This window comes from Rhamphochromis longiceps, linkage group LG1 (assembly GCF_057381845.1).
Source record: "Rhamphochromis longiceps isolate RC_006_pf linkage group LG1, R_longiceps_female_GT1.1, whole genome shotgun sequence".
Classification (NCBI taxonomy): Eukaryota; Metazoa; Chordata; class Actinopteri; order Cichliformes; family Cichlidae; genus Rhamphochromis; species Rhamphochromis longiceps.
The window spans coordinates 36,708,141-36,735,216 of NC_140557.1; the positions used below are offsets into that span (position 1 = coordinate 36,708,141).

At 42.0% G+C, this 27,076-nt stretch overlaps 1 protein-coding gene across 3 annotated transcripts in view; it reads left to right on the forward strand.

Annotated features, from left to right (window-relative positions):
* samd4a (sterile alpha motif domain containing 4A) overlaps positions 1-27,076 on the forward strand; it is a 76,494-nt gene that overhangs the window by 39,412 nt on the left and 10,006 nt on the right. For 2 of the 3 annotated variants that reach the window (XM_085408093.1, XM_085408094.1), the window contains exons 4-12: positions 3,049-3,336; positions 4,671-4,780; positions 5,565-5,651; positions 6,809-7,055; positions 7,154-7,239; positions 7,750-7,868; positions 8,455-8,656; positions 10,877-11,003; positions 19,697-19,780. In XM_085408093.1, the coding sequence (XP_085264219.1) occupies positions 3,049-3,336; positions 4,671-4,780; positions 5,565-5,651; positions 6,809-7,055; positions 7,154-7,239; positions 7,750-7,868; positions 8,455-8,656; positions 10,877-11,003; positions 19,697-19,780 (1,350 nt within the window). The remainder of the gene's footprint in view (positions 1-3,048; positions 3,337-4,670; positions 4,781-5,564; positions 5,652-6,808; positions 7,056-7,153; positions 7,240-7,749; positions 7,869-8,454; positions 8,657-10,876; positions 11,004-19,696; positions 19,781-27,076) is intronic. The other variant, XM_085408095.1, reaches the window with a different exon arrangement.

Genomic DNA, 27,076 nt, shown 5'->3' on the forward strand with positions numbered 1-27,076 from the left:
TGTTCTGGCATCAGAAAAAGTCAGTGTTTGGCTTAGGTATTTAATTTGAGTTATTAAAAATTATTTTTACATTGTTGGTCAACATGTGGTTATGTCTTCATCTGGTCACATTAAGGGCTATAGGAGTATCATGGTCCAACCACATCAACCTGTGTTCTACTGAGAGAACACCCTGATGACACCCCACCCATACTCTAAGCTTTAGTCCAAACCACAGCAGCACATACCACCCATCCTTTCCCTTGTAAGGCAGCCTTTGTGGCAGACTGTATTTAGGGAAAATGGCTAATATTTAGGGAGTGGAACTTGAAATGTTAGCTGGGCACCTATTTTAAACGGAGCCCATGAAGTCCTATACATAGCGCCAACAGTAAGAGCACCACATATAGGAGGAGGAGAGAGAGCCTGGACTATCGATGGCAGTTTACCCTGCCAGACAGGCGACACAAAAAAGTTGTTTGCTCTTCTCCACCTTTTCATTCTCTTCATCCACTTCAACAGTCTCAGGAAAATGTGTGATCCTAGAACTGTTTTGAGATGAAAGTATTGCTATTTTAGTAGTAATGGTAACCTTGGTTTGACCCCGTAAGAGTAGACTTCACTTACTAAGATGAAGAAATGAAGAGGAAAGGCTTTTCAAGCAAATGGATATCTTGGTCGATGGATTTACTTAAGTTATTTACACAGTGGAAAAATATTTCCTCAGGTCATTGAACAGGCATTGTTTAGTATGTTGCTTGGAGGTTGAAACTTCAGATATTAAATCTAAATAACTACTTATGTCACAGATGAGCTGTAGTTTATAGTGAGCAGGAAATTCTGATTTTGAGTACTCTAATAAAACAAGATGATTATGATTAATGTAAGCCCTAAAGAGGCATGTTGTGTGCTACTTTTTTTTTTTTTTTTTGCCAACTATGGAATTTTTGAGGGCTCTATATAGAGGATAAATTTACACACTGAGAATGTACACTTGCATAAAATCCCAGGCAGAAAATGCAGTGCATGTATTAAACAGGCACAACATCATTTGAGACGCAGCACAAAGGGGAGATAAACCTGAGAGTCGTATGTATTTTCTGTTTTGCAAATGCAGCCGCATTCTTCCAATAGCACAAAAAACACTTCATTTTACTTTAATGTCTGAACTACTTTGTTTGGTCGCTTATTTCTTTGTTGTAACAATGCTTCTTGGCAATAACTGGTGTCATATTTGTAAGGAAAATGCATTTGGCGATTGAGTGGAGTACATGGGTTGTGCCAATGGAAAAACTTGCCAAATCTTCTCTGCCACTGCCAAACAGCTTATTCAGCTATTGACTGTTGGTTTGAGATTCTGGAATCCCAGGTGCTGATAAACAGGTGTCCAATTAGTCTCTGATAAGCAGCACCTGTGAGCTTCGACCTTGCTACAGTGGAAAATTGGTGTCTGCTCCAGGCATGCCAAATTTGACTGATCTGGGTAGGGTGTGCCATAGGGGAACTTCAAGCTGATGTTCTGTAAAACAAAGATGCAGCACGATTTGAAGTGAGAGCTAGTACCGTCTCCCAATTGAAGTTCCATATAACAGGAAATGTTGGAGACAGGCTGCAAATTGGGCGTCCCAAGATGATGGCAGTCATCTACAGATTTGCAGTTAGGATGATATGGCCGATGGGTCTCTACCCAGATAATCCAGAACAGACTACACACAGCCCGTCTCATAGGGTGGTCGGGAGGCCTGCTATGACAGCCAGCCTGCGGAAGGATCATTATTGGGGTGGCTGTAGCTCAGGAGGTAGAGCAGGTCACCTACTGATTGGAAGGTTGGTGGTTTGATCCCTGGATCCTCTAGTCTGCATGCCAAGTATCCTTGGGCAAGAGACTAACCCCAAGTTGCTCTCTGATTCATCCATCGGAGTGTGAATGTGTGTGAATGTCATTAGAAAAGCACTCAGTTTAGAGTCAGTGCTTGTGAGATTGGGTGTGTGTGGCATGTTGTATAGAGCGCTTTGAGTACTCCAAGAGAGTAGAAAAGCGGTCAATCAGTCCATCTGTCACTGTCGGACCCGTTAGCGCTGATGTCGGCAACATGTGCACCTTAACATGTCAAGGAATATTATGTTCATCTATGAGTACAAATTCTGCCTAAGACAATTGGAACTAAGAAGCAAAGCTTAGAAAAGAAGCTGTTGCTCAGCATGAGGAGGAGGTGCCATGGGGTTGTGGCTGTTCATGGTTCTTCCACATTATACTGAAGCACCTGGTTGCTACATGAATAAATTCTTAAATTGCTTCATTTCTTCAGACTTCAATCATCCATTCGAATAAACGACACCAAAGAAGGGTCAATAGCACAATAAACTGTTTGACAGTGGAAGAGTTAACAATTATCTGCATTAACTGTTCAGGATCTGCAGCTATTTTTGTACACAGTCCCCCATTTTTAGAAGCTAAGACATAATTGGGCAATTGACTGACCGAGGAGTTTCATGTTGTTGGTCTTTTATTTGGTAGCTATTTACTGGAACTCTCAATATGAGGTCCAAAGAGATGTTGATGCAAGTGAAGGTGGCCATTAATAGGCTGAAAAACCAAAATAAACCAATCAGAGACAGCAAAAAGTTTGAGTTGCCCAATCAGTAATCTGATACATTGATTTAAAAAAAAGAATGCACACACGAGCTCAGCAGCATCAAAACATAAACATTTAAAATGTTAGTTTGCCTAATTAATTTGAGGCACTGTGTACAAAAATAGCTGTAATTCCTAAACAGTTCATTAATTTTTTTTTTATTTTATTTTATTTAAAAAGCAAACAAAGAACAAAACAAACAAACCCTTGGATCCAACCTTAAGGTCTGGGCTCAAGTCACATATTGATTCAAGTCAACTGTGGTGGTGTACACAGTCATTGTCATTGTCCAAATACATATGGATTAGAAGCCTATAGATCGCCAAAATGTAAAGAAAATGACTTCATGTTCAGTGTTCTTGAACACAGGAGTGCGTGAACTATATAATGTTCCCAGTCAGTCTGAGTGACTAGTGGTGTTGTTGGTTTACAGTCCTTACAAGTGGAGGTGGCAGCCAACAGCACAGTCCCTTAAAGCGCTCAGTGTCCCTCACACCCCCCATGAGTGGCCCCAACAACCAGCTTCTGGGTCACGCATGGCTTTCCCAGGAAGATCTTCGGACTGCTAGAGGCCCAGCCCCAGACCACGCACCTCTCTCTCCACAAAGCAGCATCGCCTCCTCTGGCAGTGGAGGCAGTGAGCATCTGGAGGATGCTGGTTTAGGAGGAGGTTCAGGTCTGCATCGCAGTTCCTTTCATGAAGAGGGCAGTGGCATGAGGGGTGAGTAAGAAAGAGACCTGTTCAATATTCGTGACCTACTGGATTATGGCAAACATTGGAGTGAGGTGGCTGACTCGCAGTCGAAATGCGCATAGATGGATAACAGTTTCAAGGGAATAAGGAGAACTCCCGAAATAGCAATGCCAACTCTGGGACAGAGTCACTAGATATTGGATTTTAAGATAACTTTATAGATTTAATTTCCAAGAATCAAGAGACAAATTAAGATGTCGGAACTAACCACTGATTTTGAAGTCCACACTTGCTTTCACAAAAATGAAACATGAAAACAATTTATCAGTGAGGTTAAATGGGTAATGACAGGCTCCCCTATTTAGATCAAAAGTACTCTCCTAGGTTGACTGATTTGGTGGGAATGAGTATTGAGACAGACTAGGTTCAATACTATAGTCAGCCGAGCTTTCAGACATTTACTACTACCGGTAATTGGATGTGATTCAGGTGGAGGAGCAGGTTGTCCACTAATCAGTCCCACTATATTACAATATTAAAGTGTCTTTGGCAAAGAAACTTTCTTTATTTACATCACTTATTTTCTTTTGGTTCCTCCATCACTGATATGGACCACTTCTATGAGGAAACTTATGACTATCTGCTGTTTGTGCTTTACAAGCATTCAGTAAAAGGGCGTGGCAAGTTGTTAATCCAGTCGTGCAGTTTGTGAGAGGAAGCAGAGGTCAGAACTAATGACCTTATTGACCTTACTCTGAGGCGATCAGTGTCTGCACAGCATGAAACCCTTTCTGGTCGTCTGGGTCTTTTTTTTTTTTTCTTTTTTTTTTGAAATGCAGTCATTCAGATAAATAGGAATGCAGTTCTGACAGTTTTCATTGATAGTTCTAAGAGAACAAACTGTCATTTGTAAAATCTGTTTTAGAGGGTTTTGTTTTTCAGTTGTCTGTTGTTGTTGCTGTCATAGTCTAACAATGAAATACTGCATTACAGACTTGGTTTTGGACTCTTTTATCACATTATTCATGATTCAGCTAAATCGAAAAGTGCCAGTGATCAAATGCTCTCAAAGACCATCAAACTTTGTGTAATCACAAGCCACATCACACCAGGCAGAGTAGGTGGAGATTGAGGGTGGGTTTTCGGTGTGCCTTTTTGGTCTCTGAACTTCTGCAAATCAGTCCTCAAAACAGGCAAAAAGTATTGCATATTTTAGAAAAGAAAAAAAGCTAAGCCAGCAGCCCTTATTATTCTACGTTAGTACAAAGATGTGTCAGCAATAAGCTTAACATCCTCTGTAGTTTGACCCATTTGTTTGGTCGTCTGCAGCAGTGATTATGTGATATGTCTTTGTCCCTCAGATGTTCCTGCTTGGCTGAAGAGTCTCCGTCTCCATAAGTACGCCGCTCTCTTCTCCACAATGACCTACGATGAGATGATGGCACTGACTGAAGAGCAACTAGAAGCACAGGTAAACACATGTGCACCCACGTACTTGTAGACAAAGTGAGCTGATGTAGTAATAATTTCTACAATTAGTACAGCTTTTATTCTGGACAAATTTTATACAGATACCAACTTTATATTTGCACAGTAATTCAGAAATTGCTATTTGTATGCAAGGCAATAAGTCTGTGTTTAAAAACAAACAAACAAAAAAACAAATAGTAGATGAGCATGTACCTCTGGGACATAGGGCCCAGAATTGCAAAAAGAGAAACATGTTAATATCCTGGACTACAAAATCAGTGTAGTCTACGTCAGATCTACTCAAGTTGAAACCTGATAATGTTGTATTAAATGGTACAAGACATTTAGTTCTTGATGCTTGTGTGTAAGGACATGGATAGGCTATTCTGAAACAGCGGATGTAGCTAAAATTAACACAACTCCGTCCACTGGGAAGTTGCGTACTTCCTCCAGGTGCTGCTAATTCGTTTTTAGGCTGAACCTAATGAAGTGCACATTTTCACTGAGATGTTGTGAACAAAATGTCCAAGAGGAGTCATCATCAACAAAAATTTCCAATCTCCAAATGAAAGGCTAATGTAGTCTAAACCAACAGAGCGTTTTAAGTAATGAGAATCTGTCCTAAAAAGACAGGCCTAACTCATGTTTATTTAAAAAATAAGCACAAAACCTCTTTCCATTTGGAAAAACCTTATCACACTGTGTTTGTAAGAGAGCTATCATTGCATTAGGCCTGTATTGTCAATGAGAAGAGATGTTTGATGCCAAACTGTTTCCTCCAACAGAAAGTCACTAAAGGAGCACGGCACAAGATTGTTATCAGCATTCAGAAGCTCAAAGAGAGGCAGAACCTACTCCGGAGCCTGGAAAAGGTCAGAAGGACTACATGTTGCATCCAGTCCACCTCAAAGCTTGTTTGTGGTGTTGGTGTTATGTATCTGAGATGACAGCTAAGGGAACACCTAATCCAGGAAAGAGACTTTTGGGCTCCTAATTTAAACCCATCTGCCTCCCCCACCCCTGCACTCTTTCATTCAGCCTTCAGAGCAAGACAATGACGCTCAAGGGCACGCCACAACTTCTTGAGGCAGCTAAATTCAGGCTTAACCTTTCCATTAATGATTTCATCAATGACGAATCATTTTAAAAGCATGTTACTGTACATTTGAAGAGCTTGGGAAACAAGACACCTGCTGCTCGGTATTTTGAGTTCACACAGACTTGTCTACTGCTTTGAAGTGTGTAGTGTGGGAGGTAGGCTGATATGACGTGTGTGGACATAAGTGAAGGAAATTAAGCTGTATTTTTCCCTTTTTTGTACAATTTTGAACAATTTGTTGTGTGATGATATGGTGGAGTAAAGCATACTTATCAGAGAATAAAGTCACACTCCCTCTATCTGTGTTGTAATCTGAGCTTCTGTGTTTTGAAGCCAGAAACGCCTTGCGTGCGTGTTGTTGCATGTGAGTCCTTCTGTTTGAAACGGTTGGCTAATTATCATAAAAAGAAGAGAGTGAAAGTGAAAGTAAAACTGAAATGGCAGGGTGCAATCTGGAGCATTTGGTCAGTGCTCCTGAAGAAGAAGTGCACTTATTAGTCAATTGATTTATCCAAATCTAGCTCATTGGGGTAGGATTTTAAGCAGCACCTCCCTGTTTGCTCCATCTCCACCAGCTTGTCTTCTCTCAGCTGGCTTCAGCTGACAGATGTGATCTCTTCAGCGTGCTTGGGTCTGACCAGCGTGTCAGAAGCTTTCTGATAATAGCTTAAATGAAACGTGGAGGGAGGTGTGTCTCTTTGTTTTTGCTTGAGATGCTCATCTGCTTGTGCAACATCTTGTGATTCTGAATTTCACACATTACACCTTAAATATTCATTATCTAGGTTAGAATTGGCACACTTTTACATAAATGTTTTTACATAGATGTGGTCCCCGCAATGATACAATTCTTCTGTCACTTCATTAGATTTTAGGATCTCATCTGTAAAGTAAAAACCATCTTTACCTGATGTCATTTGCTGCCACCAGGATGTGTTAGAGGGCGGTAACCTTCGTGCCCCACTCCAGGAGCTCCACCAAATGATCATGACTCCTATTAAGGCTTTCAGTGGTGGCGAAGAGGCCTCTTTGCATCGCCCTCTGCTGACCCCGGAAGGCAAAAGCGCCGCACCTGGCTCCCACCTGAGTGGGGGAAGTGGAGGAGAGGCTGAGTCTGGCACCAGTGTGATCGCTGAGGGGGATATACCTGGTCAGTTCACTCGTGTTATGGGCAAAGGTGAGCTCCTCACAACAACATGCAATTGAGATTGATTTCTGGGGCCAAGGGATGAGTTGGATTTAATGTCTGTGTTTTCATATCTGTGCTGTCCACAGTTTGCACACAGCTGCTGGTGTCAAGGTCAGACGAGGACAACATCAGCTGCTACCTACAACTCATTGACAAGTGCCTTATCCATGAGGTAGCTACCCCCTCCTTTTGATGTTTATATCTGATAGTAGTATCAGTTCAATGCAATTCATTTTTCCCCCAAATACCAAATAAAATGTCAGTCAATGAAATATATCAGCAAATAGATTTTATAGTTGTTCACAGATAGTTACAATAATGGAAGTTAATTTTGTGTATTACCAATATTAATGTTGTTTAAAGGGATTAGCAGCACAGGATATTATATATTTGATATTAATACATTTGAAATTTAGGACAGTTTAACTAGTAATAATATGTCTAATTAAATGAAATGCAGTTGTCCAATTAGTCCCTGATCTGTTATTTACTTACCATAAATAACAGATCATTTCTAGCCACTCTTTTTCTTTGTCTGTTAAATGTCTTGTGTTTTTGCCTAGCATCATTGAGCTTTGGTGTAAATGTGCTGTGTGACATGAGCCACACTGAGCCATGTTCTTCAGCAGTAATGCTTCACTTCACCCCAGATTTTATAATCCCCATTCTCCCTTGTTCTCAGTCCTTCACTGAGACGCAGAAGAAGAGACTGTTGTCATGGAAACAACAGGTCCAGAGGCTGTTCCGGTCCATTCCGAGGAAAAACCTGCTTGACATTGCAGGGTACCGACCGCAGAGGAGGTATGCACACAGATGAGCAATAGTCTTAATTTTCCAGTGGTATTTCCTGTAATAAAGACAGTTGAAAAAGTTTGACGAACTTTGTTAAAACATTTTTTTAAAAAGACAGACTTCTATGTGAAAATTATTAAATAAGTGGGAAGCAAAAGTTAAATGTGTTAAAATTTAGTGGCTAATTTTTACACAAACTACTTTATTTACGTCTAACAGTTAAAGAATTAATGTAGACAACAAAGAAGCCAGTTCAAGTTAAGTTTGAGGAAAAACTGTTCTGTATTCATGTGCAGTGTTGTAGCTTTGGGATGATTATACTCTACTGGACTGAATTACTTTCAAACTAGCATATGCATTAAATGTCAATTTAAAACTACTTTAGTCAAGTGAAATTTGCATATAATGTTTTTTTCTATCTATCCAGCAGCACAGCTTCCTGAAAATGGAAGAAAATTAAAGTTGGCATAATTATTTTACAAAAAGATTCTTCTGTGCTTCATATTATTTAAATGCACAGCTGCTGTTCTTTTTAACATCCAAACACCTTAGACAATGCTCGCCTCTGTACAACTTTTGTTTTGTCCTGTCGCAGCCGCTTTGGCCAGTCCAACTCTCTCCCTACCACTGGCTGTGTTGGGGGCAGTGTGTCAGCCAGGAGGAGCCTTCACCAGTTCCAGATGCCCTCCCGGAGTTTGCCGGGTGCCAGGCTGGGCCTGTTGGGCAGCGGGGGGCTGCTGGGACCCACACCTCGTAGCTCCAGCAGCACACCCACCGGTCCCAAGCAAGGAAGACATGTGAGTTCAAATAAGCAGATTGTTTGAACCAGTTAGCAGATATGAGTCGTCAAATAGGAAGAGCAGGACGCTTGAATGTCCAGTGGACAACAAGGACACATACAGGAAGACCAGCATATAATAACCAACTTGTATTACCAGTATTGTATAATCTGCAAGGTTATCAGCTAATTTGTGGGTATTGATCATCTTCAGTTAATCTGTCCTTATATTGTGGATTAGCTATTACAGTTTAAAATATTTGAAAGCTTTTTTCTTTATAAATGTAGAAAATGCAGATTTAATGTTTTTGTTTCAAAAACTAAACAAAATATTAATCAGTTGTCTTATCCCTAAACTCTTCAAAGAAATTTTTTTTTATTACTTCCACACACTGGGCATGTTGAGGATGTTTTGTTGAACTGAGAGGTACTTAAATAGCACTATTCTACTTATTCTGAGCAATCACAGCGCTTTCTACTACACTTCTTATTCACCCAATATAACACCTACAATGCTTTTATGTATTCCTAAGCCCTTTTTGTCTAACATTCACACAAACTCCCACTCCAATAGATGGGCGACAATCTTGCCCAAGCATACTTTGACATGGACTGAACAACAGGGGATTGAGTCGCTAACCTCAGCATGCACTACCACCTGACCCACAGCCCCTCGCAGTGTTCCCTCTTTTCAGCAGACTTGGTTTATATAGATTCAGTCATATTTATGTTTACAATATACTACAGCATGTACTGATTCCTTAAGTCTGACTTCAATAAGTACTAAATGGGAGTTAAATTGTGTGTTTAAAGGGACTGTGGTGAATGGCAGTGGTGTATGTGACTGTACAAAGGAACATTTTGTAGTGCATAATAATACATTCCAGGATGTTTACAGTACCTCGGGCAGCAGAATTCCTTCTTCAGCATGTATTCTGCCTGAAATAGTCTTTTTATTCCATGACAAAGAAATGCAGGGTGAGGAAGAGTAACAGTGGTGGTGGTGTCTGGCAAATGAAGTGAGGTGGATGGAACTCATAGGCAGGTCACCCCACATACCAGAGGCTCTGCGTCAGTGCAGAACATTGAAACAGGAGGAGCTGTGGAGCTGTTTCAGGCCCATCCTGGCACGCTTGTGTCTGGGCTGACCTAGTTCACTGGAAAACTTTCTGTCCCTCCTTCTCTTTCCCTCCTTCTCTCTCGCTCTCTCATCCTTTACAATGGGAGGAAATACCTCAGTTCCTCCTCGTCACGCTGGACCTTCTTGTGTGTGAATGTGCAGTGAGAGGAGAAGGAGGGCGGGTGGGGAAATGTGTGAGTCATATTTTGGGAGAGGTAGCCGTGCCGTTGAAGGAGGAGGGACAACAAGCGAGAGAGGGAGTGTTTAAGTGTGTGTCTATATATATGTAAGAGAGAGGGGGCCAGTCAGAGGCAGTGAGAACAGTGCACAGGCATTTCCTGTTTTTCCCTGGCCTGCGGCGCTGGAGGGGTGGGGGTGGGTGGGGTGGATTGGTGAGGGGAGGGGCATGTGGCAGTGCTGTTGGGGTATAATGGGCAGGTTACAGTGAGGAATTCACGTGGTGAGCGTCTGAGACTGTCATTAGGTGTGGGCTAGACATTCAGACAGGAGTGTGGGGAATGAAAGTATTTAAGAAGTTGTGGTCTTACATGAGTTTTTTCAAGCTTGCACATTTCATGCATTCATGTTTTTGGTCAGTGAAGGTTTTAGCCAAAGCGCTGATGTGGGGAACGGTAGGGAAGTTGGAGCAGAATCTTTGGTCTTGTAATTTGTGCATTGAATCATAATGAAGAAATGGGATTTTGCCTATTACATTTCTCTATTTAATCTTAACTACGTAATCCACAGGCCAGTGTGAGTTCTGAAGTCCATGCTTATGGTCTGGTACTGTTAAGTTCAAATAAAGCAGGAACTTCTCAAAATTAACTTTCCTTGTATCACAAAAAGAAAAAAAAGAACAACAAACATTTGTCGTGCATCCCAGATCCACATTCATTCGTAATAATGTGAAGTTATAAATAATTTTTTCCCCCCTTTTTTTTTTTTCTGGCAATGTCCTGATAGTGATCAAGCAGAGTTTTGGTGAACATTTCAGTTTACTACATTTTGAGAGCAGAAACAAAAACTTTTGTACAAATTTTAAACCCATTTCCACCAAGACTGAGACTTTGGATATCATTGCACATTCTCTGCTATGTAATCTTGAAATGTCCTCCTCAGGGTCCATGGTTTGCTAATCCTGGAGGAAGTAACAGCATGCCCAGTCGTACCCACAGTTCCGTGCAGAGGACACGTTCCCTACCAGTTCACACCACACCACAAACCGTGGTCACGTTCCAACAAGCTGGTAAGTAATGCCGGGACACACTTACATTTACTTTAACTAATTACAACACTAACATTTGCTTTAACACCTTGGAACTGGCAGGAATGCCGGCTCATTAATTCATCTGCATTGATGGCGCTGACATCAGCGTGGTATCTGCTGACAGTGGGGCAGCTAGAAGAAGTCACACTTCAGGGATGGGCTGAATAAAGTAGAATCCCCCAACTAAATTATATGTGTGTTAGAACAAGACAAAGCTACATAACCATCTTCAGGCTTTGAACATGCCAGCTAAGTGGTGAATGTTGGCCTTTATGCAGTCGTAGATCTAAACAGCTGTACATGCAGCCTGTTAGATTTGTTTTTCTAGCCATTTCCTACTTTTTATTTATTTATTTTCCCCACAGTGTTGCTGCTGCTCAGGACTTTCTGGAACTTTGCCATCTATGCCTATGCTGTTTGTTTTTTGTTTTTTTGTTTTTTTAAATGATGCTATTACCGTCTTCATTTAAACATCATACTGTTGCCAAGCAAATCAACACTCAGTTATTTATGCCACAAACCAGCAGATTATATGTATGAGCAGGAGAGCAGAACAAGAGCTAACATCTCAGCAGAAGTTCGGGCAGGTTCCTCTGTATAGGCATTTGTCTGACTCCAGACCTCATAGGCTGTTGAAGAGGGGACACGCATCTCTTGTTTTTCCCTCATGGGGTATCAGAGGTTACTAGAATATAAAACTGAGTGAGAAACTAAGTAATTTTTTCCTTGAGCATCGAATATTATGGGTTTCACAAAAACACTGCTGCATGAAAGACCCTGGATCTCATCATTACCACTCACTGTTTTCAGATGCTTCCTGGCAAACAGAACCAAATTTAAGAGGGGCAAGGAAGGAGGGGCGGCACTTGCTGCATTTATTAACAGCAAATGGTGCCACCCTGGTCACATTACCATGAAGGATCATTTCTGCAGCCCACTTGTTAGTAGCAGAGTTGCATTATATTACATACCCAAGCAGTTTGTATGCTATTTTGCTGGTTGATTACATTTCTCCTTTCACATGCTTGTCAAACATGGCTTATATCATCAAGTCTGTTACTGTAAGACTACCCTCTGCACCTGTGTACTTTCCTCATGACTTCTGGGGACTGAAATGAAGTGACTTTGTTCCAATTTCACTCAGTTTGTGGACTTCGCTACCAAGGGACACGGGTCCCTGCTCTGTGCTGACATTAAGGCTTGCAGCTCTCAAGGCAAAACCTGGTCCGCCATCAGCCCAGGCACAGACCAATGCTTTCACTTGGCACAGCTGAGACTGTGAAGAAGTGGTCTGAAGGCCCATATGTTTCTTTGGCAAAATTGTTTTTAATGCACGACCATAGCTGGACTGGCCATCGGGCGTACCGGGAATTTGCCCGCTGGGTCGATGGTGATTTTTTTTTTTTTTTGGTTTTATGGGCCGATGATTTATTTATTTTCTTTCATGTAATGGTATAAACAATGAGAGGTGGTGGATTGGCCAGATGCTGGCCGATGTGTAAAAATAACTCAGTTGTTTGGTGGTGGCTATGGCGGAGCTTCCACAGAGGCCAGCAGGTGGATGAGGGAAAGGGGAGGCAGGAGAAGAGACCCGAAGCAGCCGCCAGTCCGAGTGTCAGGTGAACTAAACTTCAGGTAAGAAGTTATGACCTGCAGTCTATCTGGGTCAGATATAAACCAAGTTTAGTTGTAGTTTATTTTCGTTGTGCTGACTTTTTACAGTCAGTTACAGTAATTCGTACTGCGTACTAGCTAGCATGATGGAGTTTCTACAGCTGGGTGGGTGCTATGATGTTACTGATAGTGAACTTTATTTTATTCATAAGGTTAGATAGTAGAGTTGCCAACTGTCCCGTTAAAAAACTGAATCGTCCCGTATTCAGGGAAAATATTACGCGTTTCGTATTGAGCTGAAAAGAAACAGTTTGTCCCGGACTTCAGCTAGAATGAAAAAAGACACAAAGCTGGAGTTATTCTGTGTCTTTACACTGCAGCTGCCTCTTCTCCTCTCATTCTCTCCCCTCCCTCTCCTGTTGCTACTTCAATCATGAAACTGATCAATGATCAGCTGATTGGCTTTTCTCTCTTGTTTGTTTATCGTCCACTTTGCGCCAGAAAGAGGAAACCAGCAGATGTCGCGTTAAACAACAGCAGCACGTTTAAGCTTGATCAGCTGTTGTTAGAATTTATTTAATATTAATTTCTAGTATCAGCTGATGTTTGCTGGAGCCACAGCTGTAAAAGCTGCTGGTCATGATACCGGTTTGGATATCTAGTGAGAGGGAAACATGAAGACGAAACCAGGAGATGTCCTTACTGAATCATCAGAGCTGAACAGGTGATGGAGAAACAGGTTTACCTTTTAGGTGACATGAATGAGTTGAAGGGAAGTTATGAACTGTTTCTGAGAGACAAATAACACCAGGATCCTTTTCTAAGCAGCTGACAGCTGGTAACTGTGCAGGGGCGGCTCTAGCAAAGTTTTGCCAGGGGGCCAGGTAGGGCATTAACATGAGAATAACTTTCTTATTCTCATTTAAAATGTCTTGCTTTTAATAAATAATTATCTGAATCTTACAACCAAAGTTTTTATCTGATGTAAAATGTTGGTATATGTATGATTTCATACATATACCAACAAGACAGTGTGCATCACTGTCACAACAGCGTTTGTTTTCATTCAAAGGCTTTATGGCTTTTCCTATAATACATGGTGGGCCGGTCTCTAGTCAAAATGCCCGGGCCAATTTTTTTTGTCCCAGTCCAGCCCTGGGTACAACACGCAATGAGTTAATCTGAGAGGGTGCATTAAAAAATAAATGGCCGGGCCAGCGGTGCACATTGCAAATTAGCTCGCATAGACACATTAGTTGTGCCGCTTCTTAATGACGGTATCTTAGCTAACAACCCCAACTATCAGATTCAACTTGTAATTGGCTAAAAATCACTTAGCCTACCGGTGAGAGCGACATTGCTAGCTGGCAGTTATTTCAAGCAATGTTTAATTTTCCACATTCCGACACTTCAAATGCTTCAGGAGCTCTCCGCTCAGCGCAGCATCAGCACCGCGGAAATACACTGATACATCCGTAGACTCAAGACAGAATTCACAATGCGTTTTTGGGACTTTCAGGTGTATGGACCAATGTTTTCTTTTCTGATCAAACCAGAAAGCTTTAATGAGCAGCTGGATTTGTCTCGCATTAACTGGCTGAGTTAATGCGACATTGAAATGCAGCTGATAGAAATGAAAACCTCGACTCTGTGGGGGTCAAAGTTTGCAGAACTAAGAACGCAGCTGGAATCCACAGCTGTGAGTGTTCATGGAGCTTGCATTTTCACCTGCTGGACATCACTACCTGACAAGTTTAACTGTCTTCAGAAAATTGCATCAAAAATCATCGAAAAGGTTGCCGACCCCTAGTGTATGCCATCTTCTTGTGGACACCTCTGTCGTTGTACAAACTATCCGCTGTTTTCTGAACTATCCCTGGGTTACCAAACACATCAAGAAACTCCTGAGTGAGACAAATAGGGTATTTTGTTCAACTCCAAATTCATCCAATAAAATGATGCTCCTAACACCTCAAACCCTCAGTGCCCCTCAGCTGTGTGTCATACCCCAGCACTGCTTTAACCTAAGTTAACAATCTGAGCTGGGACCTGAAGGCCCGCCTGTAATGTCCATGTGTGCACCAGTCACTGTAACCACGGGAGCCAAGCAAAGTGACCTGTAGTAGCCTCTGCTGATTGCTACTTGTCACTAACAGTGGACAGTAAAAGGAACGGCCATGGCTAAGCTTTAAAAGCACTATCCAAGTACAGAGTATTTACCATTTCTATGGACAAGCTGTGACAGAAATATCCCTATTTTAGAATGAAGAGGAAAAACTGATTTTAAAAAGACCAAAGGAGAGGAGCGAAATTAGGTGGAGGGAGAAGTTGAGGCTATGTGAGAGAGGAAGAGATGGAGGCTGGGAGGGAGGAAAGAGTCAAAGGAGTCTCACAATGAGGCTCTTTGTGCAGTGAGTCCGGGGCTCCCTGGCCTGCTTTCCATCCCTCTCTCACTCATTTACTTTCTTTCTTAGATTTCTTTCTTTTCCTCTCTCTCTGTTTTCCCCTCCTCCCCCCTTCTCTCCATCTTTGACAACTCTGCAGAGTCATGCACACATAAGTTGCTCTCAAGGGTGATTAAAGCTGTGTCTGGCCAGGGTAACTGATGTGAAAGGCTATACGTCCCTCACCCCTCCAACCACACACTGTCTGATGTGCCTTTCTCTTTACCGACATTTGAATAAGGTTCCTCATTAAATGACAAAAAAGTGGTGGAGGATAAGGAAACAAGTGTATGTTAGATGATTGGATGTTTTTATTTTTTCTTGTTTCCAGCGTGTGTTTGTGTAGCTGTAAGTTTGTACACAGGGGGGTTGGTGGGGTGTGGGGGAAGAAGGGGTGATGGTAGGGATTTGGACCCTATAAATAGCCCAGTGCAAACTACTGGGCCTAACTCTGTCTCTCTTTCCACAAGAGATTTTCACTGCCCAGTCTGTGTTGGAGACTCAGCTAGCCTCTTAAGCCCCAAGGGGTTTCTGAGCTTCCTGCTCGAAAATGCAATGCCCAAATTTAATTGATTATTTCTCTGCAATTACAAACTCTGTGCTTATAATCTTGGTATCAAAATAAAGCTAACACTTGTGAAATTTCATCAGAGGTGTAAATATTGAAGCAGATATTACTGTGTCAAAGTTACTGAGACTGGAACACAGAAAAAGTAAGTAGATTTTATCCTCGCCTAATTTATTTATTTATTTATTTTTAGCATATAACTCTTTTAAAAATATGCCTCAGTTCACAATTCATTCCAGAAATTCAGTAACCAACATATAAACATCATCTATGCAAAGATTTATGTTTCTACAGTGAAACAGTGGAAAAATTACAGCACTGTCAATACATGAATATCCACACGTTGTACAAAAAATGTCCAATTTTGGCACACAATTGGACATCATGCCAGTTGAATTTTTTTTTTTTTTTTTTTTTTTTTTAAGGTATTTAAGAGCAGAAATGAATTAATTTTATTAACAGGCCTAAAAATGCTTTTTTTAAAAAATATATTTGTGAAGAATTAACCACACATTTACATGGCAATGGCCCTTTTCTGCCGTGCGCATGGTGCGTTTAATAGACCCTGTCACTACCCGATCTGTACCGGAAACCCGATCGGTACCCCGCATGCGCAAATCTTACGTCACTTCCTCTCTTTGCCAACATTGCGACATTCAATATATTTGAATGATACGGTTAGCGCCCAGTCAGTGTTGCCAACTTAGCGACTTTGTCGCTATATTTAGCGAGTTTTCAGACCCCTTAGCGACAAAGATGTGAAAGCGCGTATCGCTTTTACTCTCAACAAGCAGTGGGTGCTGTAACGGAGTCAGTTCTTCTTTTACTCTTATGCTGTTTTGTGGATCACAAGGTTTAAAACTACTTATAAACACACAAAGTAACTCTACCAGAGTGCCTATTTCGGGTCACTTTTGCCAGTCCAAGCCCGGGTAAAGGAGCAGGGTTGGAATTGTGACATTAAAACAAACATTAATTGCTAAAAGAAATTTAATTTGTAGTTCTAAATAAACTCTAAATGCATTTAAGATGTTTTTTACTCACTTTATGTCTCTTCCACAATGTTATTTCTCTCTCCAACAACAATAGGTTACAATTAGATTAGCATGACCAATTATGCAAATTAGGCGATGACGTCATTTTGCGACTTTTAGGACAACCAATAGCGATTTTTCCTTACTGAGGAGTTGGCAACACTGCGCCCAGTTAGCTCCTAGCATTTTTTAACAGCTCTGCCTCCTTTTCGACTACCGGGACAATGGATAATCCGTATCCGCAACAAATTTTTGCTTTTCTCCTCAACAGAGAGCATTCCCCGATTGAACAACGGCGCCGTAAAATAAGAAGAATGGTGCCTAATGACAGGGTTAATAATACAGACTTTATAATATGTCACGTGAAGATTCAGCAGCCAGATGAAGTGTTTACTGGCAATTGACAGTGATAGCGGACATTATCATCACTTTTTCAACAATCCTCTCCACACAGACCAGCATAAACACACTCGATTATCACTAAATCAAATTTAACACACGTATGTAATGACGCTAATTCAGTTTACAATAGGGTTCATTCGCTCAGTCAGCAGGTGGCGGTATCCTCGTACACTGGGGAGTACACTGCCATTAAATGAACAGAAGAAGAAGAAAACCCCTGCACATGCGTGGTACGCATCAGGTAGACCCGATTTGTACGGTCCGACTTTGCACATGCGCAGTAAGGATCGGGAGTCCCGATCTGTCACTATCTTTTTATTTTTTTGTTTTTGTCTACATTATATTAAATGTTTTGTTATCGGAAACATTTTAAGAGATACTTGTTATTCTTAACATCTTAACAGGTACTCTGACCTGTAACTATCGTAAAATGCTTCGACCGGAGGTAGACACCTTTCGCGCATGCGGGGTACCGATCGGGTTTCCGGTACGGATCGGGTAGTGACAGACCCTGTGCACGAGAAAATGCTAACTTCCTGGTTTGAGACCGGATGTAGGGTTGTACATTTCCGGTAGCTTTACTTTGCAGTCAATCGCTACTGCGAAGATATGCTCCAAAATCATGTCCAAAACTCAAAAACGGAAAGATCGCGTTAAATTACAAAGAGCAGAAGGTGGGAACACTCACCACTGTTGTCATAAAAAAAATGTAATGATCAATTTTGACGTTTAAACAGTTTAGATCGATCAGTTGTTTACATCACTCAAGGAAAGCAGAGCTGCATTACAAAATCAGAAGACACATCGTCCACATTCAGAAGCACATCTCTGTATAGTGACTGGTCTTATGATTTAAACAGGCAAATGTTCAACATTCAAACTACAGGTGAAGAATAGTCAAACTAGATGTCTCCTCGTTATGTCGATATCAGCTAGTCAGGTACACACCCACACAGCATGTTAACAAACTGTGGAAAAAAAGCCACACAAAAAATTAATGATTGCTGGTAAGGGTTTCTATACATTAGCATTTACGAAGGGTATGTTGTGACTTACCTTCAAAATTACAGTGGTCCCTCGCGGTTCACCTTTCACCTCACTGTTTCGCAGATTTTGTAGTGCATCACATTGTGTCCTGCGTCCTGATCGGCTGCAGACGATCTCCTCCGTCACGTCTCTCCTGTACAGTACAGAATCGCTGCATCGATCGCTAGCAGTGTGACTTTGAAGTGCAGTACTGTATGTCGACCATGTCAACAAAACGTTTTGCACCGTCAAAAAATAAAATTGGCTACTTGATTTCACTTATCGCTGGTTATTTTTAGAACATAACACCCGCGATAAACAAGGGACCGCTGTTTACAGATACTGAGAAATATAACATTTGAATCTTTCTCTTTTGCTCTGAGGCGCAGGGGAAACATATCGACAAGTCGATGAACATCATTTACAGATATGTTGGGTAAATGCCCAAGACATCTATAGAAATGTAAATCGCCGCTTGATTCATTAATTTGCTTAACTTGTTTTGGACCATAAACAAGGCGCTAATAGGACACCGGAAACAAAGCTCCCCACAGGTGTTTCCACACCGGAAGTAGCATATGCTATTGGCTTCTGGCCCTTTAAACTCTGAGCGGCTGTAACTTTGGTTTCTTTTGGTCAATTTGCATGATTGACACCTCATTTTAATCGTTTGAGCCAAACGATTAAAATGTAACAATGTAACAATGCCACGTTCACGTCACTTCAACCAATCAGACGTTGCAAGGCCAAAAACCACGTCGGCCCGAATTTACTGCATATGACGTCTGTCCAGTCACATGTCTGTAGGTGGGTCTAAAATGGAGGTTGTCAAAGGAAAACAGCTGTGATGCGGCTAGTTAGGCGTGGTAACTGCTGATAATCACGTGGCTACCGGCGAAAGTAACTGAGGAAATCGGGATGGTAAGCCAATTTCTGTCTTATAGAATTTGCGCCGCTGTGTGGGTTTTTTTGTGGTCTTCTTTGGCGGCTCATTCAGTGAATTTTGGTCAGAGTGTGGTGAAACTTGGTGTTTGGAGTCAGTAATAGCTCTGGAAGATAACTAGCCTTTCGTTAGCCGGTTATATGAAGTCTGAAGAATTTCTTGTTCGGTTTCGTTTGTTTAGGGGACGTCTGCACATTTACGTAACTGCTCGTTTAATCATGGTTTGTTTTCGGTGTGTTTGGTGGTTGTAGAAATGGTTTATATGACATTTTAGCTGAGATTCTGAGGTTTCTGTGGATACCACACATGTCTGGACTTATATTTCTCACCCCGTGTTATAACCGATTAAACCTGATCTCCTCCTTTTTGCCCCCGGTACCGGGGGCATGGGGCTTAAGTGGCTAGGGACTAAATGGTTTGAAGTGGTTGCTAGGTTCCTATTTAGGCTGCTAGACACAAAATTTGCTAATACACAGGCCCTTGGGTTAGCATGCTAAATCTGCAACATATCTGTTTTTTTTTGTTTGTTTTGTTTTGTTTTTTTAATAAATTGCTTCCTTCAGGAAGTCAAGTTGTCATCTGTTTGTGCTCGATGTTTTCACTGTTGTTCTTGATTTCAATATGTTTTTGTATCTGCACAGATCTTCAGTTACCAGTGACAGAGCCAGACATCAATAATCGCCTTGAGTCTTTGTGTTTGAGTATGACCGAACACGCCTTGGGAGGTATGTTTTTCACCGATCCTCATATTTAACTGTAAAATACAATGCTGTGATATGAAAAGCTTAGTTTGGCTGAGGACAAGAAGAAGAGCCTTTTATAAAGAAGTGCTCTAATAAGCTGCATAATCAATAATATAACGTTGCCCAATGAAAGCTGTGAAATTTCCAGCGCAGCATTGTGAGCTTTAAGGGAAGGTTTAAAGTGGATTGTAGTTGGTGGATGCAGTGGCTGTCAAAGTTCCCCGTTTCTCCTGTGATCTAAAGAAGCGCTTAATGAATCCAATCACAAATTTTCACGAAAGACATTTTAAGCGGCTCAGTTAGCTGAAGTTGTTATTTTCTTACTATGTTCAGGTCATGTTCTGTTTTTGACACAGGAAGCAGTAATCAGTAACCTGTTTGTGTGCAATATTATCTATTCTGTTTCTGTCATGTGAGAATTGGAACAAATAGTAAGCAGCACACTTTTGCTCTTTCTCAGATTCTATCAAAGTCAGATAGCTGGTGTCTTACTATGGCTTGATCTCCTCAATTGATTTTAACATTGATGTAGGACCTGATTGACCCTTCCCAACACTGTTGGCTTTTAGAGCTTTAGATTTTGACTCCAGACTTGTTGGAACACAACAAGGATTTTTCAGATGCTTTTGATTTTGAAGTTTAAATCTGGCAAGATAGGTCCAAAAAATGCTAAGCTGGGAAACTGACAGCGACTCTGCAGTAAAGTCAAGTTCATTTAAGACGAGGGAGATAAATGGAATAACCACAGTATTTACAAAAAAAAACAAGTTTTAGCAGCAGCTTTCGCCAGTATATTATTAGATATGAGCTGCTGAGCAACTTGGAGCGATGTGACTTTTTGATCCAACTCATTGATTCCCGAACTGTGGGCCACAGCCTCCTAGTGGCCTGCTGAAGTAACACAGCTGTGCTAGAAAATGTTGTTTACCATAAATTCTTATTTTTTATAAAGGTTTCAACATTTTAAAATAAAAAAAAAATAGGACTACATAATTAATAAATAAACAACATTTAGTTTTAGTGAGTTGGCAGTCTTAGTTTAGCATGCCAGAGTGTTACTGTAAACATTATTTTTAATTGATGCCTAATAATACATGTAAACGCATAATCTAACGATATGAACAGCTTTAAAAAAAAATGTTTATAATGATGTGGCGCTTTAAATGCTGATCTTAAAAAAAAAAAAAAAAAAAAAAAAAAAAAAGCCATGTCTTGTACATTAAATGAGCTTGTAAATGTGTCAGTACTGTACAGGACTGTAGTGGATGAGACCTTAATCAAGTCAGACTGTTGTTGACCTGGTTGTGGAAACTATACTCGTATGTACAGTGAGTTTTAGTCTCGTGGCCAAAACTCAGCTGAAGTGAAGACAGTGCTTCTCAGTCCTCAGCACAGAACGATGAACAAGTGTTGCTTTATGCTGCCGTATGTGTGTGTATGTTTATGTATAGCAGAACTGGGCATAGCAAAAAAAACGAGTGCATCGACCTTTAAAAGATAATAAATAAATAAATAAAAATGCCCTGTATATCAGAATTTTTACCTTTTTTTTTTTTTTTTTTTTTTTTTTTTCTGTTTTCTGAAACATAACTTGGTAACTTAACTCAAACCACAGGAAGTGACCTAAAATGTTTGATGGCATATAGAAAAATATGCTGACTTCTGGCACACAGATGGCCTTTTTAGACAGCCTGGACTAAAATGAACTTTGATTAAACTGCTTCTCGACAAGTGTTCCTTCTCAATTTGTCATGATGTATATTCCCAAACTGCACAAAGTAAAATTGGACTAAAAAAAATGCAAAAGTGTACACACTTCCATCAAGCTGCTTAAGCCAGTGTTACTTTAACAAGCCCAGGCTTAAAGGCCTTTGGGTCAATTATAAAACAAAATTCAAGGATAGCTTAACCGTCATAGTTTTGTTTAATGCAGTATATTCTCCCCTTTGCGACACTATTAAACAGCAGCATGCGAGGACATTAGCCCTAACCCTTTTTCTCCTTTTCTTTTTTTCTTCTCGTGGAATTAGAAATCTCCACTGGTGTGCAGCTTGATAACGTTTTCTTCCTCAGCCAAACCAGCAGCAGCAGGTGTCAGACTGTTGTTTTCCTCTGAAAGGCTCTATCAGTATTTTGACAGATGTGTTGTTTTCTCACCATGACAGTGTGAGCCCTAGCCCCCTTGCTGTTCACCGAATTAGCAAAGCTTCATGCTTTCAGTTCAAATGAGATGACATCATTATTCATAGCCCAGAGTCACAAGCTCCACTACACAAGTAGCCGGATCAGAATTAGATTTGGTACACATAAGAAGTCAAATGGCTGTTTTTTGTTTTTTTAATTTAGTAGAGGGATTAACAGGATGGAGGGGCATAGCTATGTGTTTATAGCTAGCGTGGTTTGATTGTACTGATTTCTATGGTGTCACGTTCAGAAATGATAGAGAAATAAATTCTCTAGAATTCTGTAGACTTGTGTGAACTGGTCTAGAGAATGAAATATATAAATATATGAAATGTAAATAAATAAATAAGTAAATAAATAAATAAATAAATAAAAAAAAAAAATATATATATATATATATATATATATATATATATATATATATATATATATATATATATATATATATATATATATATATATATATATATATATATATATATATATATATATATATATATAAATAAATAAATAAATAAAAAACACAACACCCAGCACGCCCCTGCGGGCGGTTTATCCTTCAAGCTCGGGTCCTCTACCAGAGGCCTGGGAGCTTGAGGGTCCTGCGCAGTATCTTAGCTGTTCCCAGGACTGCGCTCTTCTGGACAGAGATCTCCGATGTTATTCCCGGGATCTGCTGGAGCCACTCGCCTAGCTTGGGAGTCACCGCACGTAGTGCTCCGATTACCACGGGGACCACCGTTACCTTCACCCTCCACATCCTCTCGAGCTCTTCTCTGAGCCCTTGGTATTTCTCCAGCTTCTCGTGTTCCTTCTTCCTGATATTGCTGTCATTCGGAACCGCTACATCGATCACTACGGCCGTCTTCTTCTGTTTGTCTACCACCACTATGTCCGGTTGGTTAGCCACCACCATTTTGTCCGTCTGTATCTGGAAGTCCCACAGGATCTTAGCTCGGTCATTCTCCACCACCCTTGGGGGCATCTCCCATTTTGACCTCGGGACTTCCAGGTTATACTCGGCACAGATGTTCCTGTACACTATGCCGGCCACTTGGTTATGGCGTTCCATGTATGCCTTGCCTGCTAGCATCTTGCACCCTGCTGTTATGTGCTGGATTGTCTCTGGGGCATCTTTACACAGCCTGCACCTGGGGTCTTGCCTGGTGTGATAGACCCCAGCCTCTATGGATCTTGTGCTCAGAGCTTGTTCTTGTGCTGCCATGATTAGTGCCTCTGTGCTGTCTTTCAGTCCAGCTTTGTCCAGCCACTGGTAGGATTTCTGGATATCAGCCACCTCCTCTATCTGCCGGTGGTACATACCGTGCAGGGGCCTGTCCTTCCATGATGGTTCCTCGTCTCCCTCCTCTTTCTTGGGTTTCTGCTGCCTGAGGTATTCACTGAGCACTCGGTCAGTTGTGGCCATCTTCCCAATGTATTCTTGGATGTTCGTTGTCTCATCCTGGACTGTGGTGCTGACACTCACCAGTCCCCGGCCCCCTTCCTTCCGCTTAGCGTACAGCCTCAGGGTGCTGGACTTGGGGTGAAACCCTCCATGCATGGTAAGGAGCTTTCTTGTCTTTATGTCAGTGGCTTCTATCTCCTCCTTTGGCCAGCCTATTACCCCAGCAGGGTACCTGATCACGGGTAGGGCGTACGTGTTGATGGCCCGGATCTTGTTCTTACCATTCAGCTGACTCCTCAGGACTTGCCTGACCCTCTGCAGGTACTTGGTGGTTGCAGCTTTTCTAGCGGCCTCTTCATGGTTCCCATTCGCCTGCGGGATCCCCAAGTACTTGTAACTGTCCTCTATGTCTGCAATGTTGCCTTCTGGTAGTTCAATCCCCTCAGTTCTGACTACCTTCCCTCTCTTTGTTACCATCCGACTACACTTCTCCAGTCCGAACGACATTCCAATGTCATTGCTGTATAGCCTGGTAGTGTGGATCAGTGAATCGATGTCTCGTTCACTCTTGGCATACAGCTTGATGTCATCCATGTACAGGAGGTGGCTGACAACTGCTCCGTTCCATAGTCGGTATCCGTAGCCAGTCTTGTTAATGATCTCACTGAGGGGGTTCAGGCCTATGCAGAACAGCAGTGGGGACAGAGCATCTCCTTGGTAGATCCCGCACTTGATGGTGACTTGTGCTATGGGCTTGGAGTTGGCCTCTAGTGTTGTACGCCACATCCCCATTGAGTTCCTGATGAAGGCTCTTAGGGTCCCATTGATCTTGTACAATTCTAGGCATTCCAGTATCCAGCTGTGGGGCATTGAGTCATAGGCCTTCTTGTAATCAATCCAGGCAGTGCACAGGTTGGTCAGTCTGGTCTTGCAGTCTCGGCTGATTGTTCTGTCTACCAGTAGCTGGTGTTTTGCGCCACTGGTATTCTTGCCAATTCCTTTCTGTGTCCCGCTCATGTATTGACCCATGTGCCTGTTCATCTTAGCCGATATGATGCCTGACAGGAGCTTCCATGTAGTACTGAGGCAGGTTATTGGTCGGTAGTTGGAGGGGACCGGTCCCTTCTTGGGGTCCTTGGGGATCAGGACCGTCCGACCTTCGGTTAGCCATTCCGGGTGTCTCTCGTTAACTAGCAGCTGGTTCATTTGTGCTGCCAGACGCTCGTGGAGTGCAGTCAGCTTCTTCAGCCAGTAGGCGTGAACCATGTCGGGCCCTGGTGCTGTCCAACTCTTCATACTGGAGACCCTTTCTTGGATATCTGCCACTGTGATGGTTACTGGACCCTGTTCAGGGAGGTCGCTGTGGTCTGCCCTCAGATCCTCTAGCCACTGAGCATTGCCGTTATGGGTTGCATCCTTCTCCCATATGCTCTTCCAGTATTGCTCCGTCTCCAGCCTTGGTGGTGCTGTTCTCTTATTGTTCCCTTGCCACTGAGAGTACACCTTTGCTGGTTCTGTGGAGAACAGCTGGTTTATTCTCCTGCCTTCTATCTCTCTGGTGTACCTCCTCAAGCGGCTGGCCAAGGCTGTGAGTCTTTGCTTGGCAGTTTCCAAGGCCTCAGGTATGGACAGCTTGCTGTATTTCTTAGGCACCTTATTTGTCTTACCTTTCTGCAACTCCGTTAGTTGGCTAACCTCCCTCCGTGCTACTTTGATCTTGCCCTCTAGCCTCCTTCTCCATGGAGGGTACTGCCCCTTGTCGCTGTTCAACTTGTAGCCAAGCATCTCACTGATCACTGCTGCCGTATTGTAGATCAGCTTGTTAGTGTCGGTAATCGTGGTTGTAGGTATTGCCCGTAGTGCTGCATTAACATCATCTAGCAGACCTTCTGAGGGTACTTCACGTAATCTTGGTAACCGGCTACGGGGGATCCAGGTTTCAAGCTTGGCCATGATCCTATTTTTCAGGTCAGTTCCTCTCACACTCAACGATCCTTCTCCTATCGCACTTGGGGCTATGTACCCAATCTCGGGTGGGGGTGATGATATCGCCCCCCTGACCTGGCGTCCTGACTCCTCCTTGCCGTAGCATTTGTGTTGTACCTCGTCAATCTCTAGCTGTGAGAGCAGTCCCTTCTTTCGAATGTTGGAACACTGAGCTACTAGTTGTTTCGCCGTCATTGTGGATGTTGGGTATCGAAGAATCCATAGGTCCCTCATCCTATTCATGTAGCCCCTTCCGCCGGGGTTACTTGTGTAGTAGCATTCCAACAACGCCCTGTTTTCGTCTCTTGCCCACCGATGCCTTCTTGTTCCAGTAGCCCACTTTTCGTCAGGGTGCCCTGGTTCCTCAACACCTGACGCGGACCTTGTTGATCCGGGCGACGTCCGAGCCGGCATGCCTTCATATTTATCTGTCTCGCTCATGTCTGCGGTAGGCTTGCTTAGCATAGGGGGTCTAGCCTTAGGACCCTTACTGGATACAGACGCCCCAGGCAGGAATTGAACTTGCGATCCTCTGTTCCAAAGGCGTGTAGTCTAACCACTACGCTATCCAGGGTTCGTATGGGTGCTTGAAATCCTTGAAAATACTTGAATTTTAATGTCGTCTTTTCAAGGTTTGAAAAGTGCTTGAATTTCAGATGTGGTGCTTAAAAGTGCTTGAAAATGTAACTATATTTCATTCACAATAAATAACTATCTGATTGAAAAGTTTTCTTATCAGATAGAGAAATAAAATGAGTCGCAAAATGTAAAAGCAAAATTCCCCCCACCCCTGGGCTGCCTTGCGCCTCTGTCTGTTTCAACGTGTGACCCCAACCCTCCCTCGGACAGGATGAGTGCGCTAACATACCTGTAGGTTGCTGTTTTAATGAGTGTTGATGAAAAACAACAATGGCAGTTTGCGCTCTCCAGTCGCATGATAGGTGAGTAAATAATTTTCCAGTATACGTACGTTACACGTGTTATTTTTTTAAAATTATGATTATTATTATTAGCTATCAAACTCGCTGGAGAGATGATTGAAATGCACTGAGTGTGATGCAGTATGGCAGCGCTATTATGGAATATGCTGTGAACTTAACACATATCACTGCTAAGTAATGTTAGCTAATTTACTCAAGTGAAAGCTTTAAACACTAGCCTGATACATAACTAGCTAACTTAAGGCTTTCTAATTAACCCTCTGGGGTCGACGGACCCAGAGTCTCCATTTCAACTTAGGTTGAACGTGCGGACTTCAAACTATATACCAGTTTTAAAATTGTGCTGATAGGCCACGTAAAACCGATGGGGGTTTTTTTTTTCAGGTTTTTTTCTGAATAACACAGTGGCGTTTACTTCGGGAAGAAACTGTAAAAATGGCGTTTTCTAAGGAGAGCGCTAGCAAACGCTTTGCTTGTGAGTGAAAAAAGACAAAGAAAAAACACTCCTTCCCTATTTGCGGAAAAATGTACCATGTCAACCAATCAAAAATGATATGGCAACATGTGGCATTTGGTTGTTTGGGAAGAGGGGGAAGTTTTAGGAGAGAGAGAGCGAGAGAGAGAGAGTTTTGATACGTGAGAGATTTGTGACGTTTACCGTGTTTGGAGTCTCAAGTTAGTGTGTTGTCTTGTGTAGCTGTTGTTTTGTTTTGTGTGTCAGTTCTACTAGTGATCGTCACAGTTGCTGCAAAAAAGCCACCA